Here is a 20398-nt window from a genome sequence, read left to right as displayed (position 1 = left end):
TTATATCTTACAACGTATTATATCAAATTTCCCCTTGGGGATTAATAAAGTATATATTCATTCATTCAAGGAAGGGGATGACAAGTTGTGGTCTGAAATGCAACTAGTGGAGTACATAAAATGAAAATACTCAGGTAAAATACTCAGGCTCGAATGTGTACTGAAGTACAGTCCTTGAGTGGACGACACCAAACATGAGGTTTGTCCACGTTGTAGAAGTAGAGTAGCAATACCTCATGCGGCCAGCTGAGGGCGCGGTTTCTCTACAATTGCAAGAGCAGTGTTGTAGTTTAGTATATTGTCCTCTTAATTGTTCCACAGGTTGCGTCTGCAGATGTTTCAGTTCTAAAGACAGAACAAGAAGAATATTGTATTGTTATTGAGTAAAATAATCCGCATTTTGAAGATTAGTATGTTGCGTGTTTTGGGACTTTTAATGGTTTCACTCCAATTAGAGGACGTGTCCTCCTTCTGTATTACTAGAAATAAACATGCATCCAGTGAGTGATTGAACCGGATGTCAAATCCTTTCCAATCCTACTGCTTAAAGCCAAAATGTTTTCCCAGAAACCAAAGCTGCTTTCAGCTTCTGGATTTTTATTTTTAGCTCCTGAATATAAATAGTTGTATTAAATTAGACAAATAGCTCAAGATGAAATGTTTAGTTGTTTACTTCTCATTGGGGGCCGACTGGAGGATCAGAGTTGCACTTCATTCCCTGGGAGATCATTCACACATCAAAGGAAAGCTGACATCACAAAAACCTGAATCTGTCAAATGTTTTGACAGCAGCAGGGAGACTTTTATCCCAAAAAATGAGCAGTATTAATGGAGAAACAAGCTTTTTTCTTCTTCTTTATTTCGACTCGGCATGCTCTAACAAATGCTATTCTTACACTTCATTAACCTCAATAATAACAGGATGTGTTGATTGTCATTACAGTCTGGTGATGTGAACATTTTATATTATAACCAGAAAATCACTCTGGGTGAGAATAAAATTGAATAGAAAATGTGAAACATAATCTACAGCATTTGTTTGTTTTTTGGTTGTCAGGCGTTCAGCTGAGGATCACTGACAGCTCCTCTCCTGCTTATCCATGAGCTAAAGGCTAACTTGGGTACGTCCACATGCTCACAATGCTGACGTTGAGCACTAATAGACAAGTAACTGAATCAATGAAGAAGAGTGTTTTTTTTTCTTCCCATGTACAATGTTTATCCTGTTAACCGTCTTAGTTTAGAATGTGATTATGTCTAATTAGCACTAATAATAGCTTAATTTGCACTGTGTTTGCTCCCCTTGCATCTGGAAGGAGATACAGGACAATTAAAACACGCACAAACAGACTACAAAACAGCTTTTACCCACAGGCTGTCAAATGTATAGAACCCCCGACCCCCTCCAAAAAAAGCTGAGGACACTAGCACTAACTGCTGAACAATATTCAATGGCACATGCACTTTATGATGATCCACTTATTTATCTGTCTACTTGTGATGTGAATGTTTCTATGGTTGTTTTCAATGTTTGTTTTTACTGTAAGAGCTGCTAAACTGTTTTTCGTTGTTTTCGTGACATTGACAATAAAGTATTCTATTCTTCTATTCTTCTTCATTTATTTGTCATCCGCAGCAAAGTAAAAGCTCAACAGCGAGGCCCAACAAACGCAAGATGCAGACAAACTACGGTAAAGATTTAAAACTGATGCAACATTAAAAAAGATGAAACAATAAAAGAAAATTAATACAATAGATACAAATTAAAAGAAAAATGCAATAAGAGAAAAATTGACTGATTCGGCGAGAATGATCTTCTCATGCAGGTCGTTCCAAAGCCGAAGGTCACAAAGTGCAGCTGAGGCTGATGGGAATATCATTAGTTTTCCAAGTTTTTGGTCATAAGCCAAAGTATTGAACGCTTTAAAAGAAAGTACCAGGTGATGGCGCTGGAGGAGAAGTCAGCCACAATTCTTCCTGAGTGAGACATGAATGTGTGAATGTCAAGTCAATCCATCTCATGGGTGTCGAGATATTTCAACTTGGACCAAAGTAGTGGACGTAGGGACAGACGGACACCGACACCCACAGAGCCACGCTGCTAGCACAGAGAAAGAAAATAAATGGTATTGTGCATTTTGGGATATGTAGGATTCAGTGTTTTTAAAAGTTTGACCCAAACTAGAGACGACAAGTCAGAGCCTTGTTGCTTTTGACCATTTTTGCAAACCCCCAACTTTATGAATGGGAACACTAAATCATGGAAGGAATTTATTCGTATTGTATTTGAACACTACGAACATGGTGTGTTGAGTATGTTGTATATGGGATTGATCCTTGATACGACATGAGTAGAACTCAAAGTGTGAATTATTGTTAATTATGTCCGTTGCTTTTTTTTTATACCATCTAACACTTTCATATCACCCAGGTGAGAATTCATATTATTCAACACACCATCATCTCCATAATTGGGGGGCGACTGTGGATCAGCGGTAGAGCAGGTTCGTCTGTCCGGCGGTTCGATCCCCGGCTCCACTAGTCCATGTTGATGTGTCCTTGGGCAAGACACTTAACTCCAAATTTCTCCTGCAGCATGAATGTTACATGTAAATATAAATGTTACTTATAGTCCTGATGGGCAGGTGGCACGTTGCATAGTAGCCCCTCCCATCAGTGTGTGAATGGGTGAATGATGACATACAAGTACAGTCCATTTGCCTGCCTTCTATTGCTAACAGGGAGAGTATTAACTCTCATACCAAACAGAGATTAAAGTGAGAATGTATTGACATGTGCAGCAGAATGTGACTCAGCCTCCCGTGACGCGTCTGTTTGCGGTAAACAGTCAGTAAGTGGGTGTTGCGTTGAATTTTGAACGCACTGGTTTTAGGTTACGCTCGGATGACGCATCCCCTTGAACCTAAAAAGGGCCGAAGGTCCCGTGAAAACCAACTTGCTAGTGGTTGCCATGCCGCTGCTGTTTCTGCGGTTAATGATTGTCAGGATTTTGTGCAATATGGTGTGTTTTAATGTTACAATCGAGATCGGATGACTAAATCCTATAACTGCCATTGAAAAAACCCTCAGTGCTGCCGGGACATTGTTATTCTTTATTACCCACAGTGAAAATACTTGTGTTTGGACACTTCACATACTACAAAGTCGTTTTCAATGGCACGAGGACCGTGCAAGGTGATACGTGCTACATTATTGAAGCCCACACGTTGTCTTCCACACTCCCGCAGAAGAGAGGAGGTGGTAGGCAGCTCTTTGAACAAGGGAGAAATGTGTGGAGGTCACAGCCCTGTTTTTAGAGCCAAACACAGACACAACATAGAGGGTCTCTATAGGCACCGCGGCCGCCAGCGAACAAAGGGTTGGGAACATGTAAGGGTTGTTACATCATCCATGGTGGTGTTTGGGATGTATCAGCTGGTTAGACAGGTGTAAAAAATAAAGATATTGTTGATATTGTTGAAGAGAATTTGGGAAGAATGGACTAAGATGAATTAAAACATCACTCCAGACAGATTTAATATATTTGCTTCAGATCCACTTTACTCTGTTCATTCATTCAAACCCTGATTTTAGTAGTTTTTACTCTGCTTCTTTCATCAATACGTGGTAAAATGAGCCAAACGTTTAGTGATGATTAGCTCAGTATTTCTGTTTAATGATGTTTTGACCACTCGGCCCTGCGGTGATCGGCATAAATCGACAGGGCCCCCTGACAGGCGACACCATTCCCTAACTCTGACCTAACCTTTAAGCTGCCTCTAAATCCTACACTCACTCGAGCAACGGATACTCAGCTGCTTGAGCCGACCTTCTATCTGCTGAGGTTGACCTCACCGGTTCAGCAGACAACGTTATCTTAATGCTTGTTGGGATATGTATTAAAGAAAAACTGGGGGTGTGGAGCTGGAAAGAATTGAGCTCACCAGACTGAGCTTAGTTGAAGCTACATTAGTTTCCTCAAAGCTACATTAGCCGCAGCTAGCATAACACACACACACACAAGTCCACCCTGTCAATGGTCAAGTTGCATTTTAAGTAATGCAGGAAACAAGGAAGAATTAAGAAAAATGTGTGGCTAAAAAAAGAAAATATCTTTGGTGCTTCATCTTTTTTTATCTGTGCATCGTGAGTCCGAACACGTTTTTAGGAGTGCAATTTTAAATTGATGAGTACAGTTTTCTACCCTTGTTAAAAATACCCAAAAAGACTGAAACCAACAGTGTGTTTGTCCATCTTTATATATTTTTACTTGCCCAGCCTATTGGAATTGGTTCCTACTGAAGATGTGAATCTTTAAGAACAGGTCACAAATATAAACTTTAACTTTAAAAGAATAAAAGCTCTGTAATTTACAAAAAAACCCTGTATTTGTTGGGGACTATTTTCTGAATGAACACACCTTTTGAATGCGTTAGCGAGTATTTCCAGCAACATTAGTGTCAGTTTCAGGAACATTTCAGCCAGTGCAACATTGCAGCTTTTAATAGTTTAACCAGAGCGTCATGGCACAAAGCAATGAGGCGCAGGTTTGTTTTAGGGGTTTAAATAACCACTGAGCCTCGTGGCTGCAACAGCTACTAAAAAGGCCACCACATGCACTGAGTGCCTTCAGCCAACAACAAGAAAAGGCTGTGCATTACCTGACCTGCCACAGCGTGTAATGTGTACTTTAGGACTGCAGGCGCTTGTTAGAAGAAAATTAGTCAAATTGCAGCTTGGACAAAAAAATTGACATAATCTAGTAATCTACATTACGCAAAGTACGAAAGACATGAGCATTCACCGGGATGGAGCTTCTGCATAACGGGAAATGCAGGATTACATTTCTTCCATTGAAACCACTCTCGCAGCTCCTAAGCCTCGTCACAGCTGCTCGTGTTTGAAGTGTCTTCATTAACAGCAGCTGCCGGATGGAGAAGCGTTAAGATGAAGCACTGAGTGGACGGGGCCGCCACTTTTAACAGAGTATGCAGTCCGACTTTTTTTTGTGCTCGTGCTTATTTCCCTCTCCCATGATGATCTGGCTCTGCTTGATGGGGACTAGGATTGCTGCTTTTTAAATTTATTCTGAGACAAAACAGAAAGGCAGTATTCCTTTGATACAAGTTATTGAAGACACTGATTAGCTCCCTCTCGCACAAATGCTTTCAAAGGGATATGTTGTGAAATGACACAAGGGATCGGCTTACTGGTTTACTGGTGTTTGCACTCAGACGATGGACAGATAGATTTCCCTCTCATCATGCTTTTTGGATACCCGGTCCTTAAAGCTCAAGTGCTGCAAATGGAGACAATGATTGCATGGACATCAGTGGTGGGTTGTCAGGGCGAGCTAAGCCTTCTCTGCTGGCCGAAACAGAATCACAAAGTTATAGCTATTTTATAATTTAATTGTTTTTCACAAATACAATACATGTATTATAATAATGTTCTCCCTATTACCTTATTATCTCATTGCACAGCTCCTGTCTTCCTGTGTTGCTCTGCTTCCAGCCTGCAGCTTGGTTTTAAGGAGAGCTCTTATCCAATCAGATTTCACCTCTATGTCTCTATGGAAGAACTCTCGCCCGAGGCCTTCTAGATTAAAGTACATGAGGATGTTTCTTTGATTGTCATAGACTTCAACCAATCAGATCTTTAGTTTGACAAGCTGGGCGTGTTCTTTGACGTGCCAGGGGGAAGTACGTCACCATTAACATGCGCTGTGTTTGGTCAGTGGGCGTGGCTGCAACACAACACCAAAGAACGGCAGTATACTTGCAAGCCACTGTGCTCTTGGTTTGGAGAGACCCGAGTGGATTCTGGAGTGGAGCTACTATAAAATGCAGGTTATAAGCCGATACTTTTTTCCTTTCTTCCCCTCAACTTTGACCCGTACGCTTTATATATTTGCGGCTGATTTGTGGATTTTTCCGATTCTAAATTTAGCAGCAGTTGCAGAGACAAGGATCCTCTCAGCAGCAGCAGCACCCTGAATCTGCACACTCCGGGAGAGTAGGTGGCGGTATGCACCTTGTCAAGTTGGTTGCGATCTGCCATTCAAACTTAAAGAAGAAGCAGCAGCAGCAGCAGCCAAACTCCCTGCTGTCCTCCCCTGCTTGATCACCCGAGGAGGAAAGCAGGTCAGCGCTAGCTCGCTGTTAGCTCATGAGCTAGCGCTGTGGCGGTGGTGCGAGAGGGTACGCCGTATAACACACATTTTACGGTTCTTTCCTTTGTGCCGCAGTTTTGTAGGATTGTTTTGTCATGTTTTGTTATAAATAAATGTGGCTGGTGCCTGTGAATTTGTTTTCGTTGTGTTAATTACGCTGTGGACTACATGCATTATCCGTTTGAGTATTTGTAGGTGTTGCGCTTCATGTAACATTTTATTTCACTTGTCAAATGTTGCAGTGTTATGTGTATATGAGGTGTTTACACGAAACAAATAATAACCTGTAGCTGTGGCGTCATAATGAGGTGATTAGGTTGTTCAGCTGTAGTAGAGACGGCACTGAATGCGCAGGTAGAAAATGCACGGCACACTTGATGGCTGTGATCTGTCGAAAGGTAGAACATGAATGAAACCTTTTAATAACTGTATTGATTTGTTTTTTACAGCGACTGCTGTAAATGCAATATGTACATGTTCTCAGATACTGCCTGTGTTGAAGAGTATGGAAGATAATATTTCAGGACAAAATTGTTTTTCTGCCTCTATCGAAGGCTTAACCTGCATAATGCCCTTAATATGCAACGGGAAACCTCAACTCTGTGAATGGTATGAGAACATCGCTTGTAGAAAAATAAATTATCTTTTTAAAGGATTTATATCAGCCTTCTGGTCAAGGCTAATGGATGGAAAGGATCTAATCTGGATCCCATTCGGTGTAAAATGATGTCCTAGTTAGTGTGTGAGGCACAAGCCAAATGATAATCAGAACCTTGCAAGCTTGAATTACAAAGTATCAGTGCCTTGAAACAAACCTATATCATGAAGACGTACTCTCATGTCCGTACGTTAGAAATGATGCTACGGCCAGTTAGCTCGTTAGTTTACGTTAGCATAAAGACTGAGAGTGTACAAACAACAAGTTGCAGTTTCATGGGCGGCCATTGGCTGGGTGCAGTGACTTTCTGAAGTCTCCACTGGTAAACAACCTTACATTGTGGTGTTTGAGCTGAGGAGCTATTGGCACATTCACTTCTATTACTTTAGGACAGAGCCAAGCTAGCTGTTTCCCAATGCTTCCACTCTTTGCTAAGCTAATCATGATGATTTTTGATAAAAACCTACCTTAAGAGAGCCGTCATTTCAGCATTCATGACTCTGCCTGTAGCTTCCAAAACCTCTGAAACTGTAAACCTAGGCGACTCTGTGCAGTGACTTTTGCTCAATGCATGCTGGGATGCTCATCAACCGAAAAAGTAATAGGTGGTTGGAGCCAGCTGGGATTGTTGAACTCAACTAAAGGCCATGCAGACCAGTAGCTCTCCAACCCTGGTCCTCAGCCAGCACTCAGAACCCTGCTGCCTTTGGTTCCTTCTAACCATGTAAACAGGGACTATTTTACACCTGGGGTGCGGAAGAGACGCAATTACTTGCAACTAACTGCCAGGTAAGACCGGCAGGCGGCGGCAGATGCTGAGTTGCAGCAGTGAAAGCAACGAGCCATCTGATTAAAGGTGAAGGACTGAAGTGTATTTATAGAGAGCGCGCTTCATATTCTGCACAGGTGTCCATGTCACCTCCCATGTTGTCCACTATGTAACACCTTCTAGTTATCAAAAACAACATCTGAAATGGAAAAAAGGAATTAGAAACGCTTTGGTCCACACATCTCTTGCACATCATCGACATGCGTGTGAGATCCGGGAGCGTGACGGACACACTGGCGAAATCCCAGGAGGACTTCCCCTTTGATGGCCGGAGCCATGGAAACATTCTGCAATTTGTCTGTCGCAGTGGCCACGGGTGGAAGGCTCATAATTACGAGTGCATTGTGATAAGCCAAAGTCTAGATTATAAGACAACAGGCCTTTTACTCTCTCCTCTGGCAGCTAAGGGAATTGACTCATCTTCCAAAACTGAGAATCCAATTGATTTCTTTCCCTTTGTTATTGCCAGGTATCGAATCGGCCGTGTGTGTGAGGATCGACGGGTACAAAAAAAGGAAAAAGGAAAAAATCTGCAAACAGAGCTTCAAGCTCACAGTTTACAACCTTGACGAACTGATTAGGTGGAAAAATGCTTTCATGTGGCATGAAAGACACTATCGGGAAACACACAGTACAAAACAGCTTCTGAAGCCCAGATAGAAAGTGTTTCTGAACATAAAGCTTCATGTCACATTAATGGGGAACACTAAGGACCAAATGTGGCCACACAGTACGAGACTAAATCTCGCACTCCAACACTACACGGATGAACACCATGTTGAAAAATGAGGGGGATTATGTAAACCCTTTGCAGCTTAATGCCGTATGCAATATTCTGCCTCAACAAGCAAATCCTCCAAATGCTGCTCTCCTTGTTTACTTAGCTCTTTTCTGGCTCGAAGATTTAGTCTTGTGCAGACCTTTAACAGCACAGTGCAAACCCTGCAGCGCTGGATCTGGAAAAACCAAGAGAAAAAAACATGTTTAAGGTCACAGATGTTGAATTACAATGATGTTATCTCCAATTAAGCCAAATCGTCCTTGCCGAGTCGCCATTAACAGTGTAATGTCGTAGTGAACAGCAATCTCCGCAGGGGTTATGAGCTTTTAAGCTTGTAATATTGTCACCTTTTTTTTTTTTTTATTGACATGGATTGTATGGACACACACCAGGGCCACCTCAAGGAGTCAAATAATACCCCGAATCAGATGGATCTTTAGCTCTAATGAGGATTGCTATATCCAAATTAAAGAGATCGAAAACTGCTCCAGACAAAGAGGATTTAAAGAGACCTGGATAAGGCGGTATATATAAACAATGGTCTATTATGTCTCTTAAATAAATACTACTGTTTTGGTATGCTGCGTTTTATAAATGTATTTTTTATATTTATATTTTTCAGATTTGGTGTTTTCCCCAATAGCAATTCATAATAATAGAGAATAATAATATATGACAACTATCAAGCCTATTAAACTATTGGGGGTACACGGTTTCCATACTGCTAATTTTCTTTGTATATTATTTGATTATCTTCATGTACCTTTTGTAAATATGTGGCCCAGAAGTATACATGTCTGTGTGTGTGTGTTTGTGTGTATTTTATTGCTTTTGACCGATGTTATATCACATGTTCTTGTAGCGTAAATTGAATACATTAATACGTTATTTAGCTGGAAGCCCTTGCGCATTATTAACATACATGTTACATGTTTTGTATAAACTGGTGTGCGATTCCAAATTCCAAATCCTAGGAACGTTACACTACATGAAAATCCTTCTGACAGGGCGAAACTATTTGGTGTGTGGATATATTCCCACCTCCTCTGCTAGATACTTCATCCAGCACCCATCCTGTTGGGCACTGGGATGTGCGTATTGTTTAAAAGAAAAAGAAAAAAAGTTAAAAATCCTTTCATGTTAGGATTTGTTAGATGAAAACAACATGTAAAATGACAGATGACAGATGAGGCGAACCGAGTCGGTGTCACTACCCGGGTGTTTATATAATGACGTCATCTTCAGAGTTGACTTTTTATCTGAGCCGTCGTCATAGTTTTGGGGGTAACTGGGTAATAGTTTTATGCCGGCTTGTTACTACAAATGCCCCTTTCACTTCACATATAGTCATTTGTCATTTCTATTTCCTTCTGTATGAATTCATGCACCATTAATGCACATTATACCATTATTATCGCCTCACGGACCCACTGCTATTATCATTATTATTATTAGTTGCATTGCAATTAGTATTACCAATACCATTACTGATTTTATTATCATTAGTATTCTACTATATCCACAGTTGCTGTTATTTTTGGTAGTTGTAACTTTTTCATCATACTCTCATTATATGAATCATTTCTGTCATATGTATTGAATGTGTTGTAACTCTGTTATGTTGGTAATTCTGTACACGTGAAATATACTCTGTCCATCCGGTGAGAGGGATCCTCCCGAAGGTTTCTTCTCTTTCTCTCCCTGTTAAAGGGCTTTAACAGTTTTAACAGTTTTTCCTGAACCGATGTGAGGGTCAAAGGTCAGAGGATGTCGTATGTGTACAGATTGTAAAGTCCTTTGAGGCAAATTTGTAATCCATTGTTGACATAAAAACATTATTTTACTTTGCTATCTGGATCATTTTGCAAGCAATTTCTCTCTCTCTCTCATTTTCTTTCCATATAGTTAGACATATTTAGATTTACATTATAGGCATTTAAGATATAACAGATGTTGATCTGACATAATGTGCAGGTTCAGAAGATGTGAAAGTGCCACAAACACCTTTATATGACTCAATGCCATCTCGCTTCATAATTCATAATTCATCTTTTTACTAAAATAACAGCCATTAACTTTCAACATTTCTACACTCTCACTAACGTTTGAGTTAGTGGTGCTGATGCTGCACCTTCTCTGTGCGTGCGTGCGTGCGTGTGTGCGTGCGTGTGTGCGTGTGTGTGCGTGTGTCTGTGTGTGTGTGTGTGTGTGTGTGTGTGTGTACTCCCTCCCGCGGCAGCATGCAGCCCGACCTGCAGGTGAACAGTTCAGCCGTTTCCCCCGCGTCCTCCTTCCTCTCTCTCCGGGCGGATCGTTGGCGGAGGGAGCGAAGTTGCCTGCGGTGTTTTTAGGGATCCACAGACGGGACCCGGTCCCGCATCGCGTCCAGGAGCGCGCGTGCGGACTCATGAAGGCGGACGAGCCGGTGGTCTGCATGGGCAGCGGTGCGTGCGCGGAAGGTGAGCTTTATCCTGCTTGTTTTTGTCGCCACAGAAGTCGTCAAATCCTGGTTGTTATCTTCCCTCCTGAGCCAGATGATGTGTGGGGATACCATCGATTGATGGTTTGGGCAACAAATAATCACAATAGCTCTTCCAAAGTCCTCGCATTGAAGATGCTGCAACGACAGAATGATTGGCGTCATGATTGGTTATAATTAAAAAATGTAAATGATGATTCAATTATTTAAAAAGTTGCAGATTAATGTTCTGTTGATTTATTAACTGCCTGAACGCTGCTGCTCTAAACTACTGGGCGTTTTGCAGCACTTTTAAAGCCATTATTATGAGAGCAGTTTAGTAATAATAGAGTTGTGTAATATTATCTGTGTTATATCAAATTGAATACTATAATAAACTGTCATGCTATAATTTCAACTGCAGAGATGAACACAGTTGATTGATATTGAAAGCCATTCGGCACGGTATCATGAGCGAAAAGAAGTAATCAGCTTGCATTTATTAGTGGGAAGTATGTAGGAGGAGTGTATATTATACACTAACATTTATGGGTTAGGTAAAACTTTTTCCAGCAGTTATTAGCATTTATTTTGTGCAGGTGATTGTATTTAATGAGGCTTTGATTTATTTTTTGGGCATGTAACGCCTTTACCATTACATGTCATACAGTCTTCCTACTGTTTATCTTCCTGTCTAGTTTTCCTCATGATAATGTCTGTAAAGCTCATCTGGATTTGGTTTTGTTCAGTACCAGCAGGGCGAGTAGATTATTTCTAAAACTAGTTGAGAAAATAAGGAAAATCATTTCCATTTTCCTGTGTTTTCTGTGTCCGTCCTCAGTTCACTATCAGAGGCTTGTAAACTGGACATGTGTGCACCCGGTGAGACAGTAACCTGAGACCCCGTCCTGAGGGAACACCAGGATGCGTCCCCTTCACTCGCAGCCTTCAGGCAGCCGGTGGAACCCTGCCGCTGCAGCCTTGCTGCTCTGCCTGTGTCTCGGCGTCCCTCCCTCTGTGGCCACATGCCCACTCTGCTGCCTTTGTGCCAGTGATATAATTTCCTGCAGCGGGCGCAATCTGTCCACGCTGCCCTCTGATCTCCCGGGCTATGCCACACGGTTGGACCTGAGCCACAATGCCCTCACTGTCCTGCCCGTGGACTGGATTTCCCGGCCGTTTGACCGGCTGGCTACGCTGATTCTCAGCCGCAACTCCATCAGCCGGATCGAGGAGGATGCCTTCACTGTGACCCCACACCTCCTCCACCTGGACCTCTCTTCCAACCGACTAACGGCGCTGAACACGTCCATCTTTGCCAGGTTGGAGGAACTGAAGGAGCTGCTGCTGTTTGGCAACCAGATCGCCCGGGTTAACCCAGGGGCCTTCAGCAATCTTTACAGCCTGCAGAGGCTCTACCTCTCTGGGAACCGACTGACGGCTTTCCCCCTGGGGCTTTATTGGGAACCTGGAGGGCCTCGTAATCTGACCTTTCTCGATCTGTCGTACAACAGGCTTTCCAAGGTGCCCATTCAGAGCTTGCTATCTCTCACCCAGCATGGTGGGATTTATTTGCAGGAAAACCCGTTGGTCTGTGACTGCGCTTTACTCGCCTTGCTGGAGTACTGGATGTGGAAACAGTATCGCCCACTGGTGGATTTCAGAGATGAATACCCATGTAGAGACGGTTCAGGACCGGTATCTGAATGTAGGCAGCGGGCAGTGTCCGATATGCCCCTTGAGGCACAGACTCACCAAGTGGAGCCTGGTAAAGGCCTAAGAGTGCCATGTCCAGGGCTGGCCTCTGAAGGCCAGGAGGCCGTGTTCTGGGTTACCCCAGGGGCTGTGGTGAATTCATCAACCAATGATCCGAGTGCTCACCTAATAGTTTCCCCTATTGGCACCCTAGAAATCCGGGGTGCCCTGATGGAGGATTCCGGCATGTATGTGTGTGTGGCAGCCCGCGGGCGCCGCTATGACCCCAACGAGTCTCTGGCGGTCAATGTGGTGGTCGGAAACCTCAGCACATCCTCCGCCAGCGGCTCGGCACACGGCAGCGGCGCCGAGCATTTCAACACAGCGTTCACCACCCTGGCCTCCTGTGTGATCAGCATCGTTCTAGTGCTGCTCTACCTCTACCTCACCCCTTGCCGATGCCGGGAAAACCGGGGTGGGGGATCGAGAGGGTGCGGCGGGCGAGCCTTCACCCTCTGCTCAGACCCCAGAGAGGTGGAGTCAGGACAGCGGCGGTCAAACGGGAAGAGAGTGGCTTTCTTAGAGCCTCAGGCAGAGGACAGTGATATTGGTGGTCCAAAGACACCAGCAATGAATTTGGGTCACATAACCACCGAGGGAATTCTCAAAAATGGAAGTAGGACAGTGGGACAGACCCTCACGGACACCGCTCAAATAGCGTAGCAAGTAAATTACCTTTTGCACATTCCTGTATTGTTACAGTCTCAACCCAAGTGTTTTGTTTTCACTGTCTTGTTTCAGGAAACGATGAGCAAATCCATTTAATGTGAAGTAATGTACTGTGATTTTTGTGAAGTAGTTACGCACTGTAGGGGTTTGGGTGTTTCGTCTGCAGCCTTTCGTAGGCGTAATTTCAATTATGTCTTCTGTGTGTGGTCTGTTTTTTACAATAAGAGTCCATATGGAAATGTCACTGTTACCGCAGGGAGTTAGGAATGCAAATATCCTATAAACGATGGTGGTGTTTTAAATTGGGCGGAGTGGAGTATTTCCACCTGATTTGATAAACGGCTCGAGGCATTGATGGTTATTCTACAGTATATGCATTGTGAATACTGCCATCACTTCTAACCACCTGTAATACTGAGGATCATTTTAAAACATGTCAGTAATATGTGTGAAATTACCTGCACTTTGATGTTGGCAAGTCACTGTCTGCTACCCACTCTCTTCAAAGTATATAAATCAAATACAACCCTGTGAAGGTTCCTTTATCAAAAGCAACACTATGATGTGAGAAAGCAGACTGATGTGTTGCTAGAAAATGAATTTTTTTTTTTTAAAAAGGGCCGTTCACTTAAATTACAAACAGAATATATTTCCCCTCTACCATAAAGTATCGAGGCGTGCAGATTTTTTAAAATTTATTGACTATGGTTTTGAGATCTCTGTCTCTGGGAATGGGATTTAGTCGGTGTTCTTCACAGCACTGAATATTACATTTAAAGCTGCAATTAATCAACTTTTGTTTTTCTAACAATGGGTCAAATTACTTTGTGAAATATGAATGAATGTGAATATGAAAGGAGTCACTGGAAGTGGCGAACAAACTAAGAATTTTAACCAACCTCTATACTACCTATACACCATTTTTAGCTCATTATTTAGTTTTTTACCACCCAGAACTTTATAGTTTTGGTTCAGTCCCACCAGTCTCATCAACCCTGTTTCCAGCTGCAGAGGGCTGCTATTTTTTAGCAAAAAGCACTAATAAATAAACGTACACCCTTATGTCTGCCAAGTTTGTGAAGAATGTCAAACATTTATATAAACACCTATATATATATATATATATTTATTTTAAATAGGAAGACAAACGATTACAATGAATATTACTTGTCTCCTGGGTGGTGTGTCGACAGTTGAGCACTAATAAACCCACAGTCACTACTGCTCAGCACCAACTGGCAGAGCATTTAGCAGCAAGAGAGAGAGATATTACCCTGAAGAGCTGGTGGAGACCAAAAGAGAGCTAAAAGGAAAGTGAATATTGAACATTACAGGCAACTGTTTGCTAAAACGTTCAGCATCTTATCTTTATCAGGCGATTCTCCCTCCCTCCTTGTCAAATACTACCGCTTGGATATACGTCCTATGCTTCAAACCCGGACCCCTCTAGTTTCAGTTTGAGATGTGTTAGTCAGTCTCTTTTCAAAATAAAACTTCCAATGTAGGTTTACTTCATTTTTTGGTTCACTTACGCAACAAAAGTTCTTTTCGGAAAAGAATGGGGTTTGGGTTTAAATAAATCGGCCTACGTTTGTTAAGTAAAAGAAGTGGTTTATTACGTAACAGACGTCAATAATGTACAAAAGTTACGTAACTATCAGCCTAAAATAAATCAATGTTGACTTTATTTTACATGGGACCCGAACATTAGTCACCTGAGTTAAAATACAATGTTTGACCCATCAAACCTGCCCTCCATCTGCAAATAATGACGCAGATGGGATTACATTAGAGTTAGTTGAAAACAGACACTATAGGAGCCTCGATGTGTTGGTGTCAGACCCCACTGACTTGTATGTGACGAGTCTTGTGTGAGACCGGTTTGGAGAGCTTTGAAACTTTCTTCTACTCAAGTAAATAGTCCTTACAAAACCTGTTGACAGTGTGTGTTGTGGATTATTTAGGGTAACAGATCTTTGTAATGCCATTTTTCAGTGCTGTGAGGCCACATAGAAAATACATTTACCATATCTAAATTGGGTTTGAGGCAAATGAAAATGATCCTGATAATAAGCCTGAAATTATTTGTGCAGTGCAGGCTGGACACTTGTCAACTTGATCTTTGGACTTCCTTTTTCACCCTCCACCTTGTTCCTACACGGCTTTACAAAACATCAGATCCCTCAGAGGAATGGATCCTCATCGGTTCAGACAGGAGGAGAGTCTGAGCTTGACGACGAGGCCCGAGTCAGCCCAAATTAGTGTCACAGAAGTTTGAAGGAGGGTTGCCAGCTCGCCCCAAGCCCACCATGACCCACATCCTGTCCCCTCTGGGTGTTTTATGTGAGGAATCATTTCCAAGGTGCTGGGAGTCTCGGTAAAGTCTCCATGGCCTTGTCCACGCTAGCACTGTCTGAATAGTAACTTCTTATATGTTTTCTGTTCTATTAAAAGCAGGATGAATTTGAAGTAGGGCACTCAAGGTAAAGCTTTGTCATGACTACAACGACGATGATAATTGCAGGTATGAAGTAAAATGTTCCTATTTGGAGGATGAGTGTTCTTTTCTCCCGACAAGTGAATGTAACATGCAGCAACACTCATATTTGACACGTGTAGTATCAAGTTTCATCATGTTTGGTTCCTCTCTTGGGATCTGGTCCAATCCTTTTTGGTATTACTCTGAGCTGAATTGAAAAGAGGCAGTTTGGGTGAAAAATTAAAAGTAGTGTTACATCAGAAGGATTTAAGGATGACAAAAAACCTCTGAGTAAGTCAACAAATCGCATTTTTAAAAAATCCTCTTACAAGTCTTTTTGATGGCTAAGTGGGGGGAAGAAAAGAAGAAGAGAAAATCAGTTTTAAACATTCTTTTTCTTGTGCACTTGTTGGTCAGTACTCATCAGTGTGGACGGACATTTGATGTGAACGTACACTAATTTCAGAGCGTTGTAATGGCCGTGAGGACAAGAGGAGCCTGACGGCATCGTGCTTTCAGAGGCTGTGGCCGATGGCAGATATTGAACAGAGACTTCAGGTGGTGATGGACCCCGCTGGGACTAAAAAGCGCCCCTCGCCTTCCCTCCTGACAAGGTGCTTTTCACAGGTCAAGCCGGTGACATTTGGAGTGTTGCAGGTGTTGTCAGTCCAGGCGACTGATTTCCCCATTCAAGTCAACAGCTTGGTCGCTTCCCTGAATAATATTATTTAACGACACGACAGTGACGGCGGCAAATGTATAGCAATTGGAGCAGAAATGGCACACCATTGGGACAATCCACCGGTATTACACAAATAAATGTGAGGATGTCATTGATTATTTTATGGTGAGCTTAAATACAACACGTTTAGAACTGGCCACACTGGAAGGAAAGAGTGAAAAGCCGACACAGAAAGGGGGGAGACCTGATTTTGTTAAAACACAGGGGCTAACGGAACTTTTTCCAAACAGCCTCTCCTGGAAGACATTCGTAAAGGTGCGCTCGGTTGTTCACATGGAAAGCGACAGTGATAGAGTGAAGAATGGAAAAAAAGAGAGCTGGAGAGAAGTTCAAACTTGCTTTCTCACCTATACTTAACGGACCGACCCCTGCATGACGTGGGTGTTGAGGAAGTTACAGAAATAGCTTGAAGTAGAACCTCCCCAGTTCAGGTGTCAGACAGTTTTGGGGGAAGGAGGTTCAAAGCTACGTGAACGTCCAGCTAGCACTTCTGAGGGAGTATATTGTTACAAAAGATGCCATTGAGTTGCATCATGGCATTGAGGATGCGGTATTTGAGCTTGACCCAAACTATTCATTTCTGCTGTTTTGAATTACACGATTCTTTTTTAAAATCCGTCTTCATAAGTTACCAACTTTATGACAATACATGTGAAATTTCTGGAGTACCCCTTACTACATATGAATCAGGGGGGAACGGTTCTAAAAGTTTCAGAACAAGACAAAAATGAGACAGCATTGAGTTGCATAATGGAAACTGTTTCTGAAGCGTGATCCACACTCGGGACTAAGAGTCAGGATATGTCATGGATTTTGTCCAAAGAAGAAAATCGTTTTTTTTTAATCTCTCCTGAGAGTCCCTCATCTTTATGGTAGTACAATATTACATTACAGTTTATGTACTGTATGTATATATATACTATAAATAAATAAATATACAAATGTAATACATATCCTATTCTGTTATACTTTTGCAGCAGAAAGCTTCTGTCTTTTGCTGCGTCACGTTGTTAGCGTGTGACGATGGCAATGCCTTTGCACTCTCACTCTGCCCATAAAAAACATCTAAAAATGATCATAATTAAAATAATGTCAGTTGTGTTGATGTTTCTACAATCAGAATTGTTTTGGAAGAAAATGTGTTTTGTTAAACTTAAGACACAATTTCAATACTTTGACCAATTATTGCAGTTTTTAGACTGACATAACATTTTACATGAGGTTGTACAGATTTTAGGGTGTTTTAAAGCATTTGAAGATAATTAAATCATAATATGGAATAATAAGCAAAATGCCAATGAAGGCAGTAGCAAACTATTTTGATTGCAGAGCTCAAAGGGTTGAAGAGAAACTCCAATCTAAATGTTTGTTTTTTTCTCGCGGTAAAATTCTGAATATCATGTCATCATTGTTATAGTGCACTGCAGTAGTAGTACTGGTAGTAGTGGTTGTAGCACATTAATTAAAGCAGTGAATAACTCTTTAGTTTATATAATGATATTAGTTGTAATAGTTATGAAACTCTCCTAAAACCTGCAAAGAAATTAACACAAATACACTGTGTTTAATCTCCTCTGTGCCCAATAGGAATGGAGTCATTTCCTCACTATCCATAATTAAAATGCTGGAGGAGAGTAATAGATGTGTGGGTTCTAGCTGAAATAGGAACATTAATATGAACACATTGCAGACAATGGGGACATTTATAAAATTGTTTAATTCACATGACTTTATGAAAGCTGGCCTCTCAACTGTACGCCCATCCTCCGTGTTCTGACAGTTGGATCCAAAGCTCTGTGATGTTCAAAGACATAGAGGAGTATTAGTACAGTATCAAATAGGTGAGCCTGCCCTCCTGCAGACATGCTGTTTCTGAAGCAAAGGTTACTTACCTTTCGTTCTCCTTTGAGATTAAATATTTGAAATGTCAAATTGCAGCACATACTGTATTGTCAAATATTTTTTCAACCTGCATCAAAAGTAATTGTAACTTCGTCGACTGGCAACGCACGAGAGTTCTGTGAGCGAGGACCTTTGAAGCATGTGCAGCCCCCGTGGGGTTATCGGCCACACCTTGTTCACCACATGCTGACGTGCATAAAGCAACATCCATGAAACATGCATTTGTATTTGCATTTGTTTCATTTTTGATAACCATTGGAAAAACAATTCGCAGTGAGGAAATAATATTGACTCTATAAAAAATGTAGCAGGTAAATAATTTAGTTGATTTTTGAGAGGTAGAATGTATGGCATACTTTCAGCTTCTTTCAGCTCCGCAGAGCGTGTGCCTGATATTAAAGAGGAAACGAGGATAGCACAGACCGAAATCCCATAACCTGCAGAATGAATATATATCTAGCGCACCTCAGTATGAGTTCTGTAATACCTTTGAGGAGCTTCTGCTCGACGGTGTACTGGCAGTGTCAATAAGGTGTAAACATATTTGAGGATTAGATAGGGAGAGTTTATTACTTCCTGCAGGGTTTTATTGCGCATTCAAGATGGACTTTCTTTTCTCATAAATAAATAGGCATCCGGCAATTTCAGTAGATATCATATTCCACCTCATTCCTTGAAGGGGCCACATTCCAGTTAATCATTAGCATTGTTGCTCGGCTACGTCGCTTTATACAGAAAGACCCATTCATATTTGAAGCACTGCATGAGAAATGGACTCAACTCAGGTCCATGAAGCATTGGGCAGGTGTTTGGCAGTACAATGATTAAAACACATAATTAATAAATGAATAAACAAATTATTGCATATAAATAATTAGTATGCTAAATTATAATGATAGAACCCATACAATCTATATAGATATTTACCCTAACCCTTTCTTCACATATGTATCGGCCTGGTCATCATCTAATGACAGTATTTGGCCCAACAATGACAACAACAAAAAACGTGAGGTATCCTTATTGCTATTTTAGAATTGATCATTTCCTGGCAAACTGATGATGACTCATCCTTAATTTGGGGTTGCAAACTAATTAAAGGGTTAGAAGAAGCCAACCGCTGGGATGCACCGCCGGCTCCGGATCTCGGTCACTGCAAAAATGACTTCTTCATGGTTTTCTTCTTCCTCCATTTAATCGCCGTCCGATTCGTTGGTACAATCCGCTGGCGTTGGCGATGGCGAGGAGTCCTGGACAACAAATGGTAAATGGACTGTACTTGTGTCGTGCTTTCTAGTCTTCCGACCACTCAAAGCACTTCAACACTACATGTCAATCACCCATTCACACACTGATGGCAGGGGCTCCCATGCAAGGTGCCACTTGCCCATCAGGTATATCTAAGCGTTCAATCCAAGTCCAGCCATCAAATAGAATTTCGATAGCATGGGAAGGTTAACAAAAAAATAGAAGAATTTTTGATCCACGGCTCCAATGACCCATCTAAGGGTTACGCATACTTAAATTACACAACAGCTGTGTATGCATCATTACAGTTTTATAGATGAATATATGCAGCCTGACAAATTTCTGAAATGCTAACAGCAAAACTGTAAGTGAAGTTTACATAAGTTGAACATAATTTTGCAGGCGTAGACTAATGGAGTGCTCGAGACCATAGCTGTGAGAGCTTAGGAGAGAGAAGGGGAGTTTCACCAACTAACAGTTTCAGGGGCATGTGAGCGAGAGTGGAGGAGGCAGACCGAGGAGGGAATGTGATTCAGTGCTGAGTGATGTGAGCGTTTTGGTGAAAAGGATGAGAGTTCAGCCCACAATCAGATAGGGAGGAATGGTAATGTTATGACTGTAGATTAGAGCCAGACTAACCGGATGCTGTATAATCATCCCTCCAAAGCCACGAAAGAAAGGAGTTGGGACTCTGATCATGAGCTC

General features: G+C 41.8%; 1 protein-coding gene across 1 annotated transcript; it reads left to right on the top strand.

Moving 5' to 3' along the window:
• Nucleotides 1–11822: 11822 nt before the first annotated feature.
• Nucleotides 11823–13316, top strand: LOC306752299 (amphoterin-induced protein 2-like; the record flags this gene model as incomplete). Its single annotated transcript, XM_079236048.1, has 1 exon — nt 11823–13316. One exon carries the CDS (start codon nt 11823–11825, stop codon nt 13314–13316), a length of 1494 nt encoding a protein of 497 aa, XP_079092174.1.
• Nucleotides 13317–20398: the final 7082 nt, after the last annotated feature.

The sequence above is a fragment of the Taurulus bubalis genome (genome assembly GCF_910589615.1).
Source record: "Taurulus bubalis genome assembly, chromosome: 20".
Classification (NCBI taxonomy): domain Eukaryota; kingdom Metazoa; phylum Chordata; class Actinopteri; order Perciformes; family Cottidae; genus Taurulus; species Taurulus bubalis.
The sequence above is the reverse complement of the archived record's forward strand: the minus strand, read 5'-3'. Positions and strand labels throughout refer to the sequence as shown.